The sequence below is a fragment of the Protopterus annectens genome, chromosome 1.part1, assembly GCF_019279795.1.
Source record: "Protopterus annectens isolate FY-2018-M chromosome 1.part1, PAN1.0, whole genome shotgun sequence".
NCBI classification, from domain to species: Eukaryota; Metazoa; Chordata; order Ceratodontiformes; family Protopteridae; genus Protopterus; species Protopterus annectens.
Window position 1 is genome coordinate 1,125,078,626 of NC_056726.1, and position 21,442 is coordinate 1,125,100,067.

Consider the following 21,442-nt stretch of genomic DNA (forward strand, 5'->3'; position numbering starts at 1 on the left):
TTGGAGGGTGATATAGTAGGATTTGCGGTCAGAATTGATAAGTTTTTTTGCTCTGTTGCGGAGTAATTTGTATTTGTTTAGGGAGGCTAGGGTTTTGTATTTGTAGTAGTTTTTCAAGGCTTTATCATGAAGGCATATAACAGCTAAGGTGTCTTTTGTTAACCATGGGATAATTTTGTTCTTGATTCTTTTTGTTCTAAGGGGGGCTAAGGTGTTGAGAAGGTTTAGAAATGATGTATTGAAATAGGTGACAGCTTCATCTAGGGGTAGTGTGTTTAGGGGACCCCAATTGAATTGTTTAAGTAGGTCACAGAAGGTGTTTTGGTTGAAGTTTTTTAAGGAGCATACAGTGATGGTTGTGTGTGACAGCTGTAGAGAGGGAGAGTAACGTCAAGCAAAGGTAGGAAAGTGGTCACTGAGAGGGTCAGGGAGTGTACCGCTACTTGAGATAAGGTGTGGGTGTGATACTAGAATCCAGTCTAGGGTGCTTCCGCAGGAAGTGTGCTTAGATGGTCTGGTTATAGAATCTATTAACTGGTGAAAGTTATAAAGGTTAATATTTTGGGGATTAGTTGGGCATTGGACAGAGGACCAGTTAATGTTAACGTCACCTAGGATGACAGTTTCATTAGTGATGTTGGTGGAGAGCCAAGAGAGAATGTCCTCAAGAACTGGTATATTATCACCAGGAGGGATATAGAGGGAGGCTAAGCATATTGTTTTGTGCTTGTTCAGATGGAGTAGGGCTAGAAGTAGTTCGGCATTGGCAAATTGGTTAACTGGTTTAGTATAAGAAGTAATAGAAAAGGAAGAGGAGTAGAGTAGAGCTACACCACCTCCTTTTCTGTGGGTTCGATCTTTCCTGATAATGTTATAGTTGGGGGGAGTTATTTCTGAATCTTTTATGGAGGGTCTTAGCCATGTTTCAGATATAGACAATATATCAGGATTGTTGTGGAGAAGCCAGGCATGGAGGTTTGAGATTTTTTTGCATATACTTTGAGCATTTAATGCTGAGAAGGTGAGGGTTTTTGTAGATGAAGGTGTGTTTGTTGAGGAGTTGATGTTAGGGTGGCCAGGGTTAGGATGTATGTCAACTGACAGTAGGGTGGAGAGGACTAGGTAAAGATGAAAATAAAGGTAATTAGAGTGTTTAGTATACAGTTTTAGGGTTGTGTGTTTTGTTAGAATAGTGCAAGTCAGACTATGGTTAATATGTTTGAAGGTGGGTATAAGTTTGAAGGGGAAGAGTAGGGTTGGGTTGCAGAAGTAAAGGTGAGAGCTTATTGGGGTGGAGGAGTGTTCGTGTTGTTCAGGAATTGAGATTGTTATGTGATAGTGGGGGAAGTGAGTATTGTGGAAGGGTTTGGTGATGTATGTTAGATAGGATAAGCTTAATAGTAGTAGTAGAAGAGTAATAATTAAGGAAGATTTGGTTAGCATAGCTGTGGTATTAGTGTTGGGGTTGAGTAGGGTTATTAGTATGGATGGAGTATAGTATTTGTGGAAGTGGTTAGGCTTGGTGGTTTATGGGTGGGTTATGGGTGGAGACAGGAAGTGAGGGGTGGGGAAGGAAGAGTGTAATTGGAGTGGTTAGTGAGGGTATAAATGTAGAGGTAGTGGGGGCGGGTGGAAATTGGGGGCAGGGTAGGGGAGCAGAGTGAGCCCGCAGGGCGAACGGAGCGGGAAGAGCCAGGAGACGGGGACCAGGACGAGGCTATGGAAAACAATCAGTAAGGATAGGAGAAAGAGACACAGGTGAGAAATGTAAGGTAAGTAGTCACTAGGGTTAGAGGCAGGGTGGTGAGTCGAGGGTGGAAGGAAGTATAGATACTAGGTGCAGAGATTGAATTTTCTGGTCTAAAGTTTAGCTAATATTTATAGATTACAGCTTATCATATTGAGGTGAAGGTAGTTAATGGAGGGGTGCTGCCATCTGCTGGCCAAATGGATAATTACAGGTTGTCAGGGCAGTACTAGGAGGGAAGGAAGGGAAGAAGTCTATGGGACCAAGAGAGGATTGGGTCGGTGCTGGGCTGCTGGTTAGCACATGCTGGGTCACACTATAACATCAACCAAAGGGACAAATTTCTTATACATTTAGGTGCATACACTGTTTAGTATATGTTTCTTGCAGGGAGGTGGGACAGTTGCCCGAAGTACCACACAATCCCAGAGATGGTTCTTACTGGTAGGGAACCCAGGAAGGAAGTTGAGCAGGTAATGTTTCTTGGGGTCACTTGTACATGATTAAAAATGAGCTGTAAGGGGAGAGAAAGGTAAATTAGTGGTATGCAGTGAGAAAATCAGCAGTTCAGAAGGAAGTACAGCAGTAGGGTAGTATGGTAGAGGCAGAGAGGGATAGTCTAGAGAGTATTATGAAGTGGAGTATGAGTTTAGAAGAAATGAAATGAAGATTTACAGAAAGACTAGTGGGAGGAGAGGAGGAATATAACAGTTGGTTAAAGGAAGAACAGTAGAGGCTTCAGTATCATAGTACAAAAGATCTGGTTTACAGCCACTGTTATACAATAGACACAAATAATCAGTATTGGTAATACATAACAGATTGGAGGCAACAGTTATATACAGGGTAGGCAGCATTCAGACATACAGGAAAAGTGGATTTCTATACTAAACAAGTTTGCCAACGTTTTAACATATAAGCCCTGCGTAGTGAAGCACATCCAATCTGCATAAGCACAATTAGGAAGTATAGGTAGAAAATAAATCAAACTAGTTCTTTATGAGTCTATTTGTTACAATAGGCGATAATAAATGAGTGTGGTCTTCTATGTGTGCTTTGAAATGGACGGGCTATAACAGGGTATAGTCTCGGAACACCAAGTTGTAAAACAAATAGCTTTGAAGCTTTGTTTGATCACTGGTCCGGTGGACTGTATCGCAAGCCTTCAGGCTGGCTGTTGTCCATTGCATACTGTAGTAATGCAGTTACGTTGTCCCGATAAGGATGAATGAGTCGCTTTACAAAGAAACACAAGAGTAAATAATGGACTGCTAAAAGAAAGTTAAGCAGCTAATCTGGGAAGGCACGAGTGAATACTACTGAGTACTGACCTCTGGGTGACACGCCTGACAAACGCGGTGTAAGCAAAGGTCACTTTACAGAGAAAATGCAGTAAGAAAACTGAGATGCAAAAAGAAAGAATAAAGCAGCTAATTTAGGGAGGCTCGGGTGTATACTACAGAGTAGTGACTCTGGGTAACACGCATGAGAAACGAGCAGTATAAACAAAGGGTCAAATGCTAGGAGAACACAGAAAGAAGATACTAGGCTGCTAAAGAAAGTTAAGCAGCTAAATTTGGGAGAAGCAACTGCATACTTCAGAGTAGTGACTCTGGATAACATGTTTGGCAAACAAGCAGTGTAAAAAAAAGTAGGTCTTCACAGCCGTAGATAGGCAGCAAATAAGTTAGGGGATAGTTTTAAAGTTAAACAACTAATTTAGGGAAGCACAAATGTATACGACAGAGTAGTGACTCTGGGAAACACACCTGGCAAACAAGGTCTTCACCACCGTAGTTAAGCGGCAAAAACAAGTTAGGGCTGGATGGTAAGAGTGGCCGACAGGAGGACAATATTTGTATCAGCCATGCACAATATAATCTAAATATACATAGGGACCGTTGACATTTATATTTATAACAGCAATGCACAGAATAGTCGAGATATATGTAGGGAATGTCTAGGTGGCAACTTTGCAGAAATGTGCAGCAATGTTCTATACAAGAATACACTATAAACAGGAAAATATGAGTACAGTAGTTAAACAAACTCTACGGAGCATCGATATATTCAGCATTACTCAGAGACAAACTAGGCAAAAATTGGCAACAAAGTTATAAACAAGGTGCTGTACAGAGTTTAGATTGAACAGCAAACAAACAATTTGGCATGGGCACATGTAGTATCGAGAATGCAAACATGGATATACTCACCCACGAATGGAGCCAGCAACCGAAAAGCACAACCTGGTCAGAAAGGGGCCAGAGGAAGAATTAAAAATGGCGCCTGCTCTAATGGCGTCACTATAAGATCTCCGGGGTGGGAAAGAAGGCAGGAAGAAGGGAGGTGGGGCAAGATGGGGAGATAGGGGGTAGATAGTTGGGTGGGGGAGGGGACAGGAGCTGAAGGTAGACCTGATAGAGCCAGGAGACGGGGACCAGGACGAGGCTATGGAAAACAATCAGTAAGGATAGGAGAAAGAGACACAGGTGAGAAATGTAAGGTAAGTAGTCACTAGGGTTAGAGGCAGGGTGGTGAGTCGAGGGTGGAAGGAAGTATAGATACTAGGTGCAGAGATTGAATTTTCTGGTCTAAAGTTTAGCTAATATTTATAGATTACAGCTTATCATATTGAGGTGAAGGTAGTTAATGGAGGGGTGCTGCCATCTGCTGGCCAAATGGATAATTACAGGTTGTCAGGGCAGTACTAGGAGGGAAGGAAGGGAAGAAGTCTATGGGACCTAGAGAGGAATGGGTCGGTGCTGGGCTGCTGGCTAGCGCACGCTGGGTCACACTATAACATCAACCAAAGGGACAAATTTCTTATACATTTAGGTACATACACTGTTTAGTATATGGTTCATGCAATGAGGTGGGACAGTTGCCCGAAGTACCACATGATCCCAGAGATGGTTCTTACTGGTAGGGAACCCAGGAAGGAGAGCAGGTAATGCCTCTTGGGGTCACTTGTACGTGATTAAAAATGAGACTGTTTAGTATATGGTTCTTGCAGGGAGGTGGGACAGTTGCCCAAAGTACCACACGATCCCAGAGATGGTTCTTACTGGTAGGGAACCCAGGAAGGAAGTTGAGCAGGTAATGTTTCTTGGGGTCACTTGTACGTGATTAAAAACGAGACTGTTTAGTATATGGTTCTTGCAGGGAGGTGGGACAGTTGCCCGAAGTACCACACGATCCCAGAGATGGTTCTTACTGGTAGGGAACCCAGGAAGGAAGTTGAGCAGGTAATGTTTCTTGGGGTCACTTGTACGTGATTAAAAATGAGACTGTTTAGTATATGGTTCTTGCAGGGAGGTGGGACAGTTGCCCGAAGTACCACACAATCCCAGAGATGGTTCTTACTGGTAGGGAACCCAGGAAGGAAGTTGAGCAGGTAATGTTTCTTGGGGTCACTTGTACGTGATTAAAAACGAGACTGTTTAGTATATGGTTCTTGCAGCCAGGTGGGACAGTTGCCCGAAGTACCACACGATCCCAGAGATGGTTCTTACTGGTAGGGAACCCAGGAAGGAAGTTGAGCAGGTAATGTTTCTTGGGGTCACTTGTACGTGATTAAAAACGAGACTGTTTAGTATATGGTTCTTGCAGGGAGGTGGGACAGTTGCCCGAAGTACCACACGATCCCAGAGATGGTTCTTACTGGTAGGGAACCCAGGAAGGAAGTTGAGCAGGTAATGTTTCTTGGGGTCACTTGTACGTGATTAAAAATGAGACTGTTTAGTATATGGTTCTTGCAGGGAGGTGGGACAGTTGCCCGAAGTACCACACAATCCCAGAGATGGTTCTTACTGGTGGGGAACCCAGGAAGGAAGTTGAGCAGGTAATGTTTCTTGGGGTCACTTGTACGTGATTAAAAATGAGCCACGAACGGAGCCAGCAACCGAAAAGCACAACCTGGTCAGAAAGGGGCCAGAGGAAGAATTAAAAAAATTGGACATTGGAATGGCTGCAGGGGGAGTTTGGTGCCATATTGTGGCTGTCTGTTCCTCAGTTTGCGTTTGAAAGTTGGTATCTCACAATTCCATTAGACTGGGCAGGGTTACGTAATTATGCATGCAAGTTTTATGTTAATCAGCATACAGATTTGTATCTATTTTTCATGGGCCTTGTCAAGATTTTTGATGTTTCCAGGTTGAGATGTATGATGTTGCTCATGCCTCTGACATAGATGGCAAGCAGGTGGGGTAGTTCATATAAGATGCTTTATTATATAGAAACACATCAGAATGGAAAGCAGCATCATTAAATATAAACAAGCTGACTGATAGAAAAGCTTCCACACATGTATGCTTACATCTCAACAGCTTACTACAAAATGGCAGTTAGACTTGCACATGCTCAGTACTTATACATTTGCGCAAGCCCTTGGATTGCTTCTTAAAGAGACATAAACACATTGATCTACAATAAGGTTTTACTGTCTTTGCAGATTTCTTTCTAGGATCTCTTTTACTTTGTATTCATTTTCAGGAAACTCTAATATGGGTAAATTAAGCAAGCTATAGTTTATTTATTTTTGTTGACCAAGATAGTCTGACAAGTGCAAGAAAAGACCCTTTTTAGTGGAGGTGAGGGATGAAAAGCTGCAAACAATGAGAATAAAAATACATGCAGTAATGTTCTAATACACAGAGTTGTAATGAAAACACCACAATAAGAATAGAGACAGCATATGGTAGTGTTCTACCTTTCTAGAGCTGTAATGAAACATGACATTAAAATAGAGTCAGCACAAAGTAATGGTCTAATACACTGAATTATAAGCTAGCATGATATAAATATATCATAACCTGGTTCCCAACAGACAGCAAGTCTAAGGTGAATCCGGTGTCTACCAATAAGCGGAACAGCCAAAAGACGTCTCTTGGTTAAAAAAGATAATGTTTAATCCACATAACGCCCCAAAATCACAACCAATATTCCCCTTAAGACAACGTACTCCACAAGCAAGGACAAACAACGAACAACACGCTAAACGCAGTTTAGCGCTTTCAACCAAAAACTGGTCTTCTTCAGAACTGCAAGCTAAAGCATTCACAACAATTAAATAAACTTTTTGGCGCCAAGAAATGAATCAAATCTTAAAGCCACATACTTAAAATATAATACAATAATATAAAATAAGACATAGAATTAAAACGTAAAAAATGTAAATAAAAAGTAATGAAAATGTAATATAATATGATACGATGAATTGACTGCTGTTCTAAAGTTCATTATAAAATGTTAACAATATATAATGATATATTGGTATATTGATATTTTAATATTTTAGCACATATCTACATGTTTGTATACTAACCCCTGCTAATTCATGATATACTATATACTGTATGCATTAATTCATTGTTGCACCTGCTAAGATTCATGAATACAAGTGGTACACATTATGAACCATTATAAATATGAAAATATGAATACAAAATAACCATTAAATATACATGAGTATCTACAAGTTATATGAGTACCATAAAATAGACAACACTACATATATGCAAACCTAACGACTGTAGTCAGTGTGTGATAAATATGATATATAAAATGACAACTTAAGAATATGAAATAAATATGAATATGAAATAAGATAGGTATAAATATGAGAGAACGAAGTTGATATGTAATAAATGAATAAATAAATATATTAGGTAAATAAGTAAATAGGGAAATACAGAAATACAGAAATACAATTAACATAGTTAACGCATAAGACATATATAAATACAAGACTTGATTGTCAAAAAATCTATAATGCCAAAATTGACATATAAAGGTATAAATATATATATATAAGTACCTCTGTGTTCCTCAATTGTCATTCTAAACCAATATTGAAATAAATATTAAAATAAATATATGACTGATATTAAGTAACTATTGTATGAGGAGGCTTTTAATTGATATAAAGTCATTTAATCCAGGTGGTGTGGTCGCATCCAGGAAAAGTTGCCACCAACTTTCTCTGAAGGCGATAAGAGTTTTAATGTCACCACCCCTAGGGTTATTAGGTATCACTTCCAATAATACGAATTTAAACATGTGTGTCTCTCCATATTGTTGAACATGTCTATATAAAGCATTGGTAAGATCCTTAACCCTAATGCTGTAAATGTGATTGTATATACGCTTTTTAATACTTCTTTCAGTGCGGCCCACATAAAAAGCATTATATTTTAAGTATGTGGCTTTAAGATTTGATTCATTTCTTGGCGCCAAAAAGTTTATTTAATTGTTGTGAATGCTTTAGCTTGCAGTTCTGAAGAAGACCAGTTTTTGGTTGAAAGCGCTAAACTGCGTTTAGCGTGTTGTTTGTTGTCTGTCCTTGCTTGTGGAGTACGTTGTCTTAAGGGGAATATTGGTTGTGATTTTGGGGCGTTATGTGGATTAAACATTATCTTTTTTAACCAAGAGACGTCTTTTGGCTGTTCCGCTTATTGGTAGACACCGGATTCACCTATGATATAAATATAAAGATCGTTAACAAATGCATTCAGTCTATCTAACATTAAACTAGATTAACTTTATGTACAGCTGGAAGAAAATTAGTTAAAATTGAGGAAATACAGGAAGACATATGGGAAAGTGAAAAAAGGTGGCAAGGATAGATGATACTGAAAAGTGTGAATTTAGGAAAATGGGAGAAAAAGAAAAACATTTTTGGTGAAACTGAGGTGAGGTAATGCAGCTGTGCATGCAGTTTGTGGTCTGTTCTTAAGTTGTCTGTAAGGCAGAGGTCTTATAGATATGGTAGTGACTTAAGGATTCCCCATTATTCTGGTGAGGTACATAAGCACTGGAGTCAAGTCAGGCATTGTTTTAATTTATGTTTAAAGAATTTTAATTTGTCTATTTGTTTTACTAGGAGTTATAACTTGTTCCAGCGTTTGATGACATAAGTGGACTAGAGGACATCTGCAGTACTGTTTGACTTTGCAGTGGCCAAAAGAACTTTTTGGAATGTAACTCTCTGCACAGTGAATACTGCTGAAAGGTGGTTATAGGGAAGGGCAATTATCAGGGCTGTAAATAAAATTATGAGGAGTGACTAGCTGAGTGTAGATTAGGTATTGTGGTACCATTTTAGTTATTTTAAGGCCCATATGAGATGTCCGTAGGAAGTTCTGCTCGTTTTTTGCAGAATATCTCTAACTTTACTTGCCATGTGATTTGCAAGATTATAAATACAGTAACCAAAAAACTTTCAAGACAGTGTTAACCACAACAAATCACAATAAAAATGCTGTGATCAAAGACATATCAGGACTTTTGTTCCTCAATGTAATCCAGGACTCCATCAGAATGAAAAAAAAAAAACTTTCAAGCATTTGAAATGGAACTAAATTTAAAACCAATCCATAACTATACAGTTCATCATGTTGAGCTACTTACATCCTTAAAGGCACACATAATTAAAAAGTGTCATAAATACCCATTGTCATTAATAAATAGTTTTCTAAATTAAATCATTTTAAAATATGATGGCAGAATTCAAAATTGGGATGTCTAATAGTGTCAAAATATTGTGAGCAATCATGATCACTGGTTTGGAAGTTGTGAGTATCAGGTGATTTTGAATCAACAATTTTTAGATGCATTCAAAGTTGTTACCAAACTAGTTCCCAGCAGAAAAACTCATCCGAAGAAAAGACGAGATAAAGCAAAGTATTGTCATCAAAAGATATTGTAAGCTTCTCACACAAATGAACTCACCCAGTGGAAGAAAATATATGGACAATAATAAGGGCTCAGAATCAATCCCTGAGAGATAGTAGAGGTGACAGCATAACTGTACAGATATAAAATATCCATGGATATGTAAAGAAATGTAGTAGGCACATCAACCTAGGACAGTGTCTAAGGTCAAACAGTACATCTAAAGATGACATAAGATTTTGTGTTGCACAGTATCACGTGCTGAAGACGTAGCAGGAAGTATCAGGCTGGAATAATGAAACTGCTTTCAAGCCTCGATTATGTTATTCATGACTCTGTTAAATGCAGTCTCATTACTATGTATTATGCAAAGACCAATCCATATCAGAATGGATTGTAAACTCAATACTCCTGTAAAATCAATAACTTCAGTAACTTTACAAATAATACAAAGGTTACAGATAAGGAAGGATTTATTACGATTTTAAAAGAAGAGTGTCAGTTTCTTTGGGATAAGGGTCACCAATGACTCCTTCAAGGCACCTGGAAGTACACTGTTATCTAAAGAAAAAAGGAAATTGTGATAAATCATAAACAAAAGTGCAGCGAGGCTGACAATTGTAAACCTAATTGGATATGGTTCTGAGCTGCAGCTATACCTCTCAACTGTACAAATTTTCTCAGAATATCCAGATTTTTGTCTTGTATTTTGGTCCGTTTTTCATAAAATTGTGGCTTTCTGGCAATAAAGATTGAAGTTAGAAATTATGACAGACATTTGAGTTTTATACTTCATACCCTTCAGAAAAATTCATGCTAATGCAAAACCTGTTATTCTATCAACTTTCTAAGTTTGTAAGAGCAATATTTAAAAATCGTCTCTATTTGTACCACGTTTTCATGTCTTTGTCCAGATTTCTTACTTTAAGAGGTTGAGAGGTATGGCTGGAGCTGACAGGATTCATACCTGAAATGGAGGAGATGATATTACTATAATCCAGCATCAGAAACTTAGTCAAAGGCCATGGAAGAGTCCCCATCTGGATTAGGAACTCTTTCTTTGAACTAATTATGGAGGAAGATGCTGCTGTCATTTAAACAATTTTAGCTGTAGTGAATTAACTAGCTAGTTCCTACTCTTCAACAGAAAGCACCCTGCAGTTGGTAAGGAAAGTAGAATTATTCAAAATGTTCACCTCCCAAAAGAATGTAGCTAGTCAACGCATTGCAAATAAGATCACTGTATACATGAACATTTCCCTTTTTTATGGCAGATCTTAATAAACCATGTAATGAATATCAATCTTCAGTCTGTCTTTAAGGATAACATGCTACCTCCATTTATGATCACCCCACTACACCTCTTCATATTTTAGATTTCTGTATCAAACCAGTCATTTTGAAGAATGAGGTAGAAAAGGTATATGAGGGTAAGCAGACCCAGATAAGACATTACTGTTTTATTATAAATATCAATTTTACAAGACAAAAAACAATACTACTGTAATTTACAGACAGTAAATCAAAATAACCCTCAGACGTTTTGGGCAGGTTTAAATAATCTACTACATCCTGGACAAACTTCAAACCCAATCCCTGCTGCTACTATTTATAAAACCCCTGAAGATGTTTCTGACAGTTTTAACTGATTCTTTACTGAGACAATTCAAGCCCTAGCTAGCCAACTACCTCCTAGCTCACCTGGTCCTGAAAGTAGCACCCCTAGAAACCTACTCGCGTTCAGCTTCCAACCAGTCGCCACTTCACTTATCCGTACCTTGATCAAAAAATTAAAACCCACTACACTTTCTGCTGATCAACTCCCTGCTGAGTACCTACAAAACTCAGCTGATGCTATTGCTTACCCCGTCTCAATACTAATCAATCGAACCATAGTAGAAGCTAAAATTCCCACCATCTGGAAAATATCCTTTGTAATCCCACTTCACAAAGGAGGCAGCTCTACTGAATTCTCCAATTATAGGCCAATAGCTATACTCTCTCCACTTGCAAAGATTATGGAAAAATGCATTCATAGACAACTCATGCACCACCTAATCCAGAATCACCTTACAGCAGACACTCAGCATGGCTTCCGTCCTCATCACAGCACTACTTCAGCCCTCCTAGCCTTTACCAACACCATAAACCATAATTGCAACAATAATTATATATCCTCAGCCCTCTTCTTGGATTTTTCCAAGGCATTCAATATGGTTGATCACCAACTTTTAATCCACACCCTGCAAACATTCTGTCTAGATACTAGAGCCCTTCAATGGTTTCAATCCTACCTGAATGGTCGACAGCAGGCTGTCCTCTGGCAGAACAAACTCTCTAACCTTCTACCTAACACCCTTGGAGTACCACAAAGCTCTATACTAGGGCCCTTGCTGTTCTCCATATTCATTAACGACCTTTATACTGTCATCCCAAAAGTCAGCTGTATCTAATATGCTGATGACTCTACTCTGATTTGCTCAACCACATCTCCAGTAGAGTTATGGTCAGCTACCCAGACTACCTTTAATACGATAGAAAACTGGCTTTCTGAACATCGTCTGATCCTAAATCCCCAAAAATCTAAAATGCTGTTATTTTTACCAACACGTAGGTCTACCGCTTTCACCTTTACCATAAAATCAGATGATGGCACAATAATCTCCCCTGACCCCTCTACAAAACTGTTAGGTGTCATCATAGACAATAATCCAAAATTTGACCTACATGTTAACCAAACTATCAAAACCATCAATGAAAAACTAGGGCCACTTTACAGAATAAAAGCCTTCCTAACCCCTCCAGCTAAAATTGCCATAGCTCGCTCTCACCTTCTTTCAACCCTTCTGTATGCATCCCCTCTACTCTCGAATTTAAACAAGACTACCCTTAACAAACTCTCAATTTGCTACAACCACATTGCCAGGTTTGCCACTGGGTTGCCTTTTAGGACACATCATTGCATCAATCTAAATCAGCTTGGGTGGCTTGAACTACCCAGCCTAATCCAGTATAACCAACTGATTATGGCCTATAAAATCCTCTATAATCCGGACAATACTCCTGCACTTAAAAATATTATCACTCCCTATAACAATCCTAGACCACTTCGATCCTCTATCAAACTACTTATTCAGACTAGCAAAATTAATAAAACAGCCGGTGATTCTCTCTTTGCAAACTCTGTAAGTAGATCCTGGAACTCTCTTCCAGCTGCTATTACCTTACTTTCCACCTTAGGTCAATTTAAAACTAGACTCAAACAACATTTGTCACTTAACTGGCTATGTCAATGTATCAAGCCTGGCTAACTCTCTCTAGAATGTGTAAAAATCTGTTAACCATCTTACTGTATAATTTAATTTAATCCTGACTTACGCTCGGGATTAACTCTAACCTGTGGAACTTGTTTAACTTGCTTACTTATGTAATCTCTGTAAATAGTCTGTTTGTAATATGCAATGCTGGTATTATGTAATGCTGTATCTGCTTACCGTTGGGGCTTTTCTCCCCGGTCCTCCGCTGAAAATGGACATGCATATAGTTGGACTATCCCGGTCAACAAATGTAAAATAAAAAATAAAAATTATAAGATGCATACAACTCACCTGGTCCTGCAATACTGGGTTGCAAATGGAATGATGGAAGGCAGAAGCAAGCTGATCAGCTTCAATTCCTTCATTATAACAATTCAAGTTAAGGTGGAGTTATAAAAATGAAGCAGTGTGACTGCAAACTGACTGAGGAGGTAATCAGACCACAACATGGGTTCTATCCCTGTAGTCAGAGGAAGAAACAACAAGCTGGGTCACTAAGTCAAACATATGACCTAATCACCTGGTAACAAAGGAAATCACCAGAATAAAACTCATATTCCTCATAATAAAGAGGAATTCATTAACAGCAGATACATATTCATTATCACCCCATATGTTGAGGTCACACTCTAAATTGGCCCTAGGCGTGAGTATGTGCATGTGTGTGCCTTCGATGGAAGGCTGGGCGCCGGGCTGGCAACTTGACACCGTAAAACTCCACTGCCAATCATGAGCAGACGGGTGATCCACTGTGGTGACTCCTAACCGGGAAAAAGCCGAAAAAAGAAGAAGAAGATGTTAAAGTCACACAAATACGTCCTTTTGTGGAGCCCAGTACACAAGCCAACAAAAAAACCTGAAAACTTTTGAATGTCGTAATACTACAGTATGAATGATAAACAAGGAAGCTGTCACAGCTTTTTGCAACCTCCATTGCACAAGCAAGTCTTATTAGTTCCAGTTTTAATGTTGAGCCATGATAGTAAAGGTTTTAGAGAAACCAAGGTACAGAACACATATTATTTCCTGTACTAAAGTGGTGTGGTGACATTTGAATGGTTGAAGTGGTGATTGTAATTTGAATCAGTCTATTTTGAAGGAAACTGTAAGTTATCATACTGAAGGCTTTTGAGAGACACCAGGGTATAGAACTCCATTAATGTTTCCAGATTTAAGCTGGTATGGAGACATGGAGTATCACCTATAGAATAAAGGGTGTCATTATACCATAGTGTGGTCCAGTACATATTGTGAAGTTGATTACAAATGTTGCTTTACCTGGTGTTTGAGGTGAAGTGAATGTTGTCAAATAAGTTTCTTTACAATGTCTGAATATAGAGAGATGTAGCAGACATAGATTTCATGTCAACAAACTTTCCACCTTTGTTGAACAGAGTAATTTTTTTTCATATCTGAGGCATGTTCTATCTATATATTTGATATTTTAACTTGATGACATCTGGAAGGGTGACAATCTGTAAAAACATGGACATGATTCAATGAGCAATGACAGAACAGTGAGTGGGGCAAATAAATTTCATTACTGGTGGTTTAATTTTCATTGAATGGGACTGTATGCTTTTGCTTGTCAGAGACTGGTAGGCATTTAGTTTGAAATCTGGTTAGAACAGTCATACAGACAATTGCAATGGATTTTTTTTCAGCAACAACAGCAATTGGTGACAAACCAGGAAGGGGTTAAAGTATGATGGCCTTTTGATGAAGCAACACTATCAAGGTTTATTTTAGATGCTTTTTGATACATTAAATATTATGGATTCATCGACAAACAATAAAGACTCCTTAATGAATTGTTGTTGGCTGAACAAACATTTATGAAGCTTACAGTGATACATTCCTTTGAGAAAGAATTGGTAACATTGTATGCATTTTTAGGTCACAAGTAATGGACATAAGATCGGTTAATAGTTTTCTAGATAAATATTACTAAAGGAGTGCTTCTCAGGACAAAACTCAATCACAAATTAAACAATGGATGTTTAGATAATCTTAGAGTAAACCAGGTTAAATGCATCCAAAAAGCCATTCAATATTTATTCTTGGTACTTACAGAAAGCCCTATTATGGGGAGGGTGATATGGGGGCTGAACAAAATACTGAAGCTAGACAGTCAGGACGAATTCCCTTTCTCAAGTATAAATGCTAAGGTGAGGCTACTGTGGATCCCAAACCATCCTAGACCACCTTGTGTACAGATTGAGGAATCAACCTTCTCCAAAATGGCACTTGTTGTCTAAAACTTGCTCCCTACAGAATTAAGAAAAGTCTCTTAAGCTACTAAAAGAATATGTTAGAAATTGCATTAATTACTCCTGAATCTGTAAACAGTCCAGGGATGTAGCACAAATTGTCTCTCTCATAGTTACATTATGTTTCTCTAGATTGTCTTGGATCAGTCGCACTACTGATTATTTCACAACACAGTTATAGAGGCTTTAGTGATAGAGGACAACTGTAAATTTAAAATTGATTAAGTTTTGAAAACTTTGCTAATTTAGATAGCGCTTCTTATATTAATTGTATCATTAACAATAATAATAGCAACAATGATTACACTAATAATAATCATACTAATAGCAATAATAAAATGTTAAAACTTATAATTATTGTTAGTATTATTATTATTATTATTATTATTATTATTATTATTATTATTATTATTATTTATGCTTCTGTCCTGGGTCTTGGTTGAGAAAAATCTATTCAAATGTGTTTTTGAATGTCAAAAAACAAACACACAAGCAAATAAATATACAAATAAACTAACCAGCAAAGAAATAATCAAATAAACAAGTGAATAATTCCAAAAACAAACTTAGCAAGAACTTCATACCACATAAAGTAGGTGTTTAAAATGTCACATGATTATCAATGTTGACAACACTTTACATCTGCATTTTAATTAATTGATTTATAATAGTTACAGCCTTTCAGAGTATTTGTGGTGTTTAAATCATTTTAAATCATTTTAGAACTGCTGTGGAGCAGCGGTTAGCATTTTGGCTTCACCGTAAGAGGTTCTCCGGTTTGATTCTCGGCTGGAGTGCCTTCTATGTGGAGTCTGCATGTCCTCCCCACAGTCAAGTGAACTTTAAAGACATGCAGGCAGGTGCATGTGGGTGTGCCTTCTTTGAAGGTTGGGAGACGGGCTGGCAACTCAACACCGTAAAAATCTACTGCCAATGATTAGTGGACTGGAATTCCACTGTGGCAACCCCTAACCAGGAAAAGCCAAAAAGACACATGTGATGTTTAACTCATTAACACCTATGTGTTATGGAATTGTCACAACTCCAACATGCTACACATATCTCACACTCTATTGCATCTCCTGAAAAATAAACTTAAAAAGCATAAGATAAACAAATGTAAGTATTTTATGAAAAATAAAAGCTATTAAAACTATACAAATAGCAATGTTATTAGTAAGAAGTATTCTTTACACTGGTAATAGTTAGGGCATTTATATTCGTTCCATAAATAATATATTATAATGCACACAAACCCTTTTTTGTTTAACATTTTACAAACAAATTTTCATATCTTGTTAACTGTTCTACCTAAAATATATATTGTTAGAACTTTTTTGTTAACTAGACATAAGATTTTACATGACAACATGAACATCCTCTGTGAGACCATGTTTATTAATTAGACAGAGGCACAGTAAACTAAACCTTAAAAAGGGCACAGTATACTCAAATCAAGGCTAAGCTTATAATTGCCCCAGGGCAGATAGCCTAGTATGAACCTACGAACCTATGAACCTATGAACCTATGAGACATTTGCAGAAATATGAAAGCATATGCTTAATTATATAATTGGCAATATAAGTAACACTGAATACCTCACAATGCAAATATCAAAGAAAGTTTTCTTCAAGAATATCTAAAGTTTTGCCTGACGTCTTGCAACAGTTTGCAAGTCACTTGTTTTTTGAAATATTAAGTACATATGGAACTATTGTTTATTTTCATAACTACTGACACAAGTCTAGCAATATCACAAGTATAATATGATATAAATGGACACTGATAATGAATTTTCCAGGCTCCTACCTTGGCATTTCACAGCATATATCTTAATAACAAGTAGGATACTCAGCTATGAAAATATGAACATAAACATGAAAATATGACAAATGCAAATGAATTGTTTCATTTCTGTACTTCAAGACATCCTAGATTGACCATTTTATTGCCATTTTGTTAATAACTGTTTGCACTCTCTAATATTGCCTTTTATTAGTTGATATACTACTCGGTTAACAAAGTCAGGCTCAAAAAAGGACTGGATATATAAGGAGCTATGGGTGTGAACTGGAAGTATGCTTAAATGGCATTATAGGCTTGAGTGAGGTAAACACATTATGATATAAATATTGAATAAGGAAGGAATTCAGTAACATGACATTAGTTACCAGATATGTTAGAAATCTCTCCATCTGAACAAGGAATACAATCAAAGCAACAAGATGGCTGTCCTTGTTGCACAACTTTTCTGTATCCAGGATGGCAGGCTTCACTGCACACAGACTTTGGCACCTGAAATAAAATGTTTAAGAGCAAAGAGATCATTGCTAGTATATCCTAAAACAGCAAAGCACTTTTCAGAAAGCAAAACTGTTTTCATGAATTTATTTGAAAAATAAATCTATATGCAGTTATTGTACATGTAATATTTCTAGTGATATACCATATTAAATCTATCTTTAGTCTGTACCTAGTAGCATAGAACACGTATATAATGTAAACACTACAAGAAAAATCTAGCCAAGCTAGAGTTTTCACTGTGTGACACCTTAACCCTCCTTTAATAGTGGTTCATGGGATATAGGCAAATGACCCCTTAAGGACATCAAGTGTTTCAGTTAAATGGCTTTTTAATGTCCATGATGTTTTACTTTTTATTTTTAAGTCTTTATGGACACATTCAGTTCAATAAAGCTTAAGGTATCACACACTTTTTACTCATTGGTTTGTCTGTGTGACCTTTTTACTCATTGGTTTGTCTGTGCGACCTTTTTACTCATTGGTTTACATAAATACAATGTATGATGTTGCCAATTTTTAAACAATGAATATCATACTGGATTTCAAAAGCAATTTATATCTGTGGAAGGTGCTGTGCTAAACTTTTTTTAACTTGCCCTCTCCTCAAACCCACACTACCTCATGTTGTTCATCCTTAGTTTCCCATATGCTGATCCCCATGGTTTCTCCTACCTGGTGCATTTTGCCAAGTGGCCCCTGACTCTTTTTTGGAGATGTCCTAATTGTTAACTGTCTTATATGCTGGGAAGTGAGGGTTCCAATGACAAGCTGTGATAATGGTACCTGGAGGTCAATATTCTGAAAGTGTCTGTCATTTGTCCTTACTGATGGAGAGGTAAAATAATGCAGCAATGTCAGGACATCATGTCCACCCACCTACATTAACCAGAGATGATTTGTGAGGCTCTTAGTCTCCACTAGAAGCCAGATAGATACTAAGTTTTAATTTCATTCTTCCATAGGGACAGGAGAGCTGACTGTTGGTAACTTTATCCTGTCCCTCCAGCCCCCCACCCCCCAATCAGCAGCTTGAGTCTGATTCTTAACTCCATTCAGGAGTAGTGCAGATAGCTCATCTGCCTCTGTGCCATCAGGCAGACAGGTGCTGTCCTAATGTTGCACTTTTAAGTAAAATTCTAAAAGAAACTGTGTGAAATCTGTGTAGATGAGAATATTCAAAACCACTTAAGTCTCTGTTTTCCACAATGCATGATTCTGCATCTCTATAAAAAGATGACAGTATGGCATGTGTGATGGTTACTGCATGTATAAGCTTCTAAACCATATGTTAAGTGAACACTGATTAAAATGTGTCTAATTTTCTCTACCATATTTTGAATGTTGTGTTTCTGTGTGTGTGCGTGTTTGTGTGTGTGTGTTTGTGTGTCCATTTGTGTCAGTGGATACAAACTTGCTATCATTGGATATATGTGGCATTTCCTAGAAAATTACATTAAATGCTATATACAATATCTATAAGAAAGATACAATCATTATACCTTCAGCAAGGATTTTGCCATAACTTGAGGTGAAGTGCTTGACTTTAATGATTGACTTAGCTCCTGGTGTCATTCAATGAAATACTTGTCAGCATGGAGGTTATTTTTGAGAGACCACATTGGTTTGCCAAGGATAGTCTGCAGCTATTCCCTCTGGGTATTTGAATATTGGCTAAAACATTGTTCTTCCCTGCAGTGCTTTTTTAGGCAATACCAAACTGACAAAGCTTCCAGCATAGCAAAACCAACTAATGGGAATCTAAAGGTGTTACTGCTCAATGCCAGGAGTCTAAACAAGTAACTCCACTTCCTCCAAGCTGTCATCACCTTGGAAAATATAGACATCTGTGCAGTTACCAAGACATGGTTTAAAGCCAGACAGAGAGCACCCCAGCAGTGAAAGACTATAATGCCTTCTACACATTAAGGCCAGCTATTGCACAGACAGGGACTAAATGTATAGGTGTCACATTCTACATCAATAACAAGGTAACCTCAAGACTGGTGAAACAGGATGATGAACCTGAGCTTTTCCATGTCCAAATTACTGTAGGCAAAGTCCAATTCCATACCCTTGCTAGCTATAGGTCCCATCTGTGACCCAGGAACCCATAACTCATATTTAAACTTACAGAAAACACTCACCATTCAACCCAATACCATATTCATGGGCACCTTCAACTACCCCCCTCCACACACCCACTAGGGGAGCAAACATACTGAACCAGGTCATCATTAACATGGGAGAATGCTGCACCCACCCACACTAGTGTAATGTCCCCTCTTATCATGTCAGACAATAATGCTGTCTCGTTTCAATTAAAAATAAAATCCAGAACCTCGCTATCCCCATAGAATATATAAACTATTCTAAGGCAAACTTCCTATTATGAAGTGACAGCCTGACAAAATTTTAAGCCCCTCTCCACAAACTCTGAGAACACAGTTGATTACATGGCAATGTTTACAGATACTTTATACAATCATGTTAACACATGCATAGAAACAGCTGTGCCTACCAGATATAAGCTCAGAACAAAAAAAAAAAAAAAAAACAAGCCGTCCTGGTAGAATTCAAACATCAACAGGCTGTACTATATAAGGAAGTAAGTCATAGCCAAGTCAGGAAAAACAAAGCCTAGCAGGATACAAAGTTTCTCTTCAATCTAAACAAACAACTCAGAGGGCAAATCAGGTCTATCAAAGAGAAAGTTACACCCTCCGAGGACAGCTGGGACTTGGTCTAGCAACTTGAGCCCATAAAACCCATAAGCACTACAGAAACCTTCAGTGCTCATTGCCCGATGTTCCACATGGTGCAAGAATGGAAAAGAATGAGAGAGAAAGAAAAAGCTGAGGTGTAAAAAGCCTCCCAGGTCAAGGACAGCCATGAGGCTTTCTTTAGCTATGTCTGTAACCTCAAAGGATGTACAGAATGATGTGCAGATCTAATTTTGAAAGGAGACACCTACATGGAAGCAGAAAATATAGCAAATCTACTGGCTGACAAAATCAGCTCCAATTTGCCCCCTCCGTCACCCCTCAATAAATACCATCAAACATAATCCTCCAACTATCACTAGGGAATAAGTCCTAAATGTACTCTTCAAGGCCAAGAGCATCACATAGATGGATCCTGATAATATCACAGGATACTTCCTAAATAACATGAAACACAACCTATAAGGATCACTTGCATCATTATTTATCCATAGCCTCCAGGCAGTCTTTCTGCCATGCGAATAGAGAACTGAAATAATCATCCCTTTGCACAAGGGCAAGACTTCTACAGACCTCAGAAACTACAGACTCAGTTTGAATAATCTCATATGCAAAGCCATGGAAAGAAGTATCACTGAAATGATTAATAATGATATTGGACAGCTCCCCAGACATTGGATCTGAACCAGTTTAGTTTTGTCAATGAAAGATCATGCCTAGTTAATCTGGTAAACCCCTTTAAGAAGGCCAGTGAGACAATGGACAAGGGCAAAATGTTGCATAGTGCCTTCCTTGAACTGGCCAAGGCATTTGATTCACTACTCCACTTGACTATCGTAAACATCCTTATAAAATTATACATAAGTCCCTATGCTACACATTCACTTGCCAGCTGGCTCTCAGATAGGACCCAGGAAGTTACAATAGGGCAGTCCACCTCCAAAAAGAAGTTGGTCACTAGTAAAGTACCTCAGGTCTCAATGCTGGGTTGTCTCCTTTTGGCATCTACTTCTCAAAAGCCAAGTCCAATGTCAAGCGACCTCTGTCTGACCAAGTTTGCAGATGATTGCACACTGGGAAGAGTCATAGACATACCTCTCAAATGTACAAATTTTCACAGAATGTCTAGATTTTTGCATAATATTTTTGATCTGTTTCTAACAAAATTTCTGTTTTTCTGGCATCGTTGAGTATTGAAGTCATTAAATAATGTCATACATTTGAGTTTCAAATTTCATATTCTTCAGAAAATGCATGCTAAGACAAATCCTGTTATTCCAGCAACTTTCGAAGTTTATAAGAGCAATATTTAAATATTGTCCCTATTTTTGGGCCTTTGTCTTCCAATTATTTTAGGCTTTTTCCCAGATTTTTTTGTGCTTAGAGGTAGAGAGGTATGGTCATAGAATCCC

At 38.0% G+C, this 21,442-nt stretch overlaps 1 protein-coding gene across 1 annotated transcript in view; it reads right to left on the reverse strand.

Moving 5' to 3' along the window:
* Positions 1 to 17,970, reverse strand: part of LOC122815657 (vomeronasal type-2 receptor 26-like) — a 79,583-nt gene extending 61,613 nt beyond the window's left edge. The window contains exons 1-2 of the mRNA XM_044088346.1: positions 17,929 to 17,970; positions 17,178 to 17,301 (exon numbers count right to left, since the gene is read on the reverse strand). Coding sequence (XP_043944281.1) covers positions 17,178 to 17,301; positions 17,929 to 17,970 — 166 coding nt within the window. The remainder of the gene's footprint in view (positions 1 to 17,177; positions 17,302 to 17,928) is intronic.
* Positions 17,971 to 21,442: the final 3,472 nt, after the last annotated feature.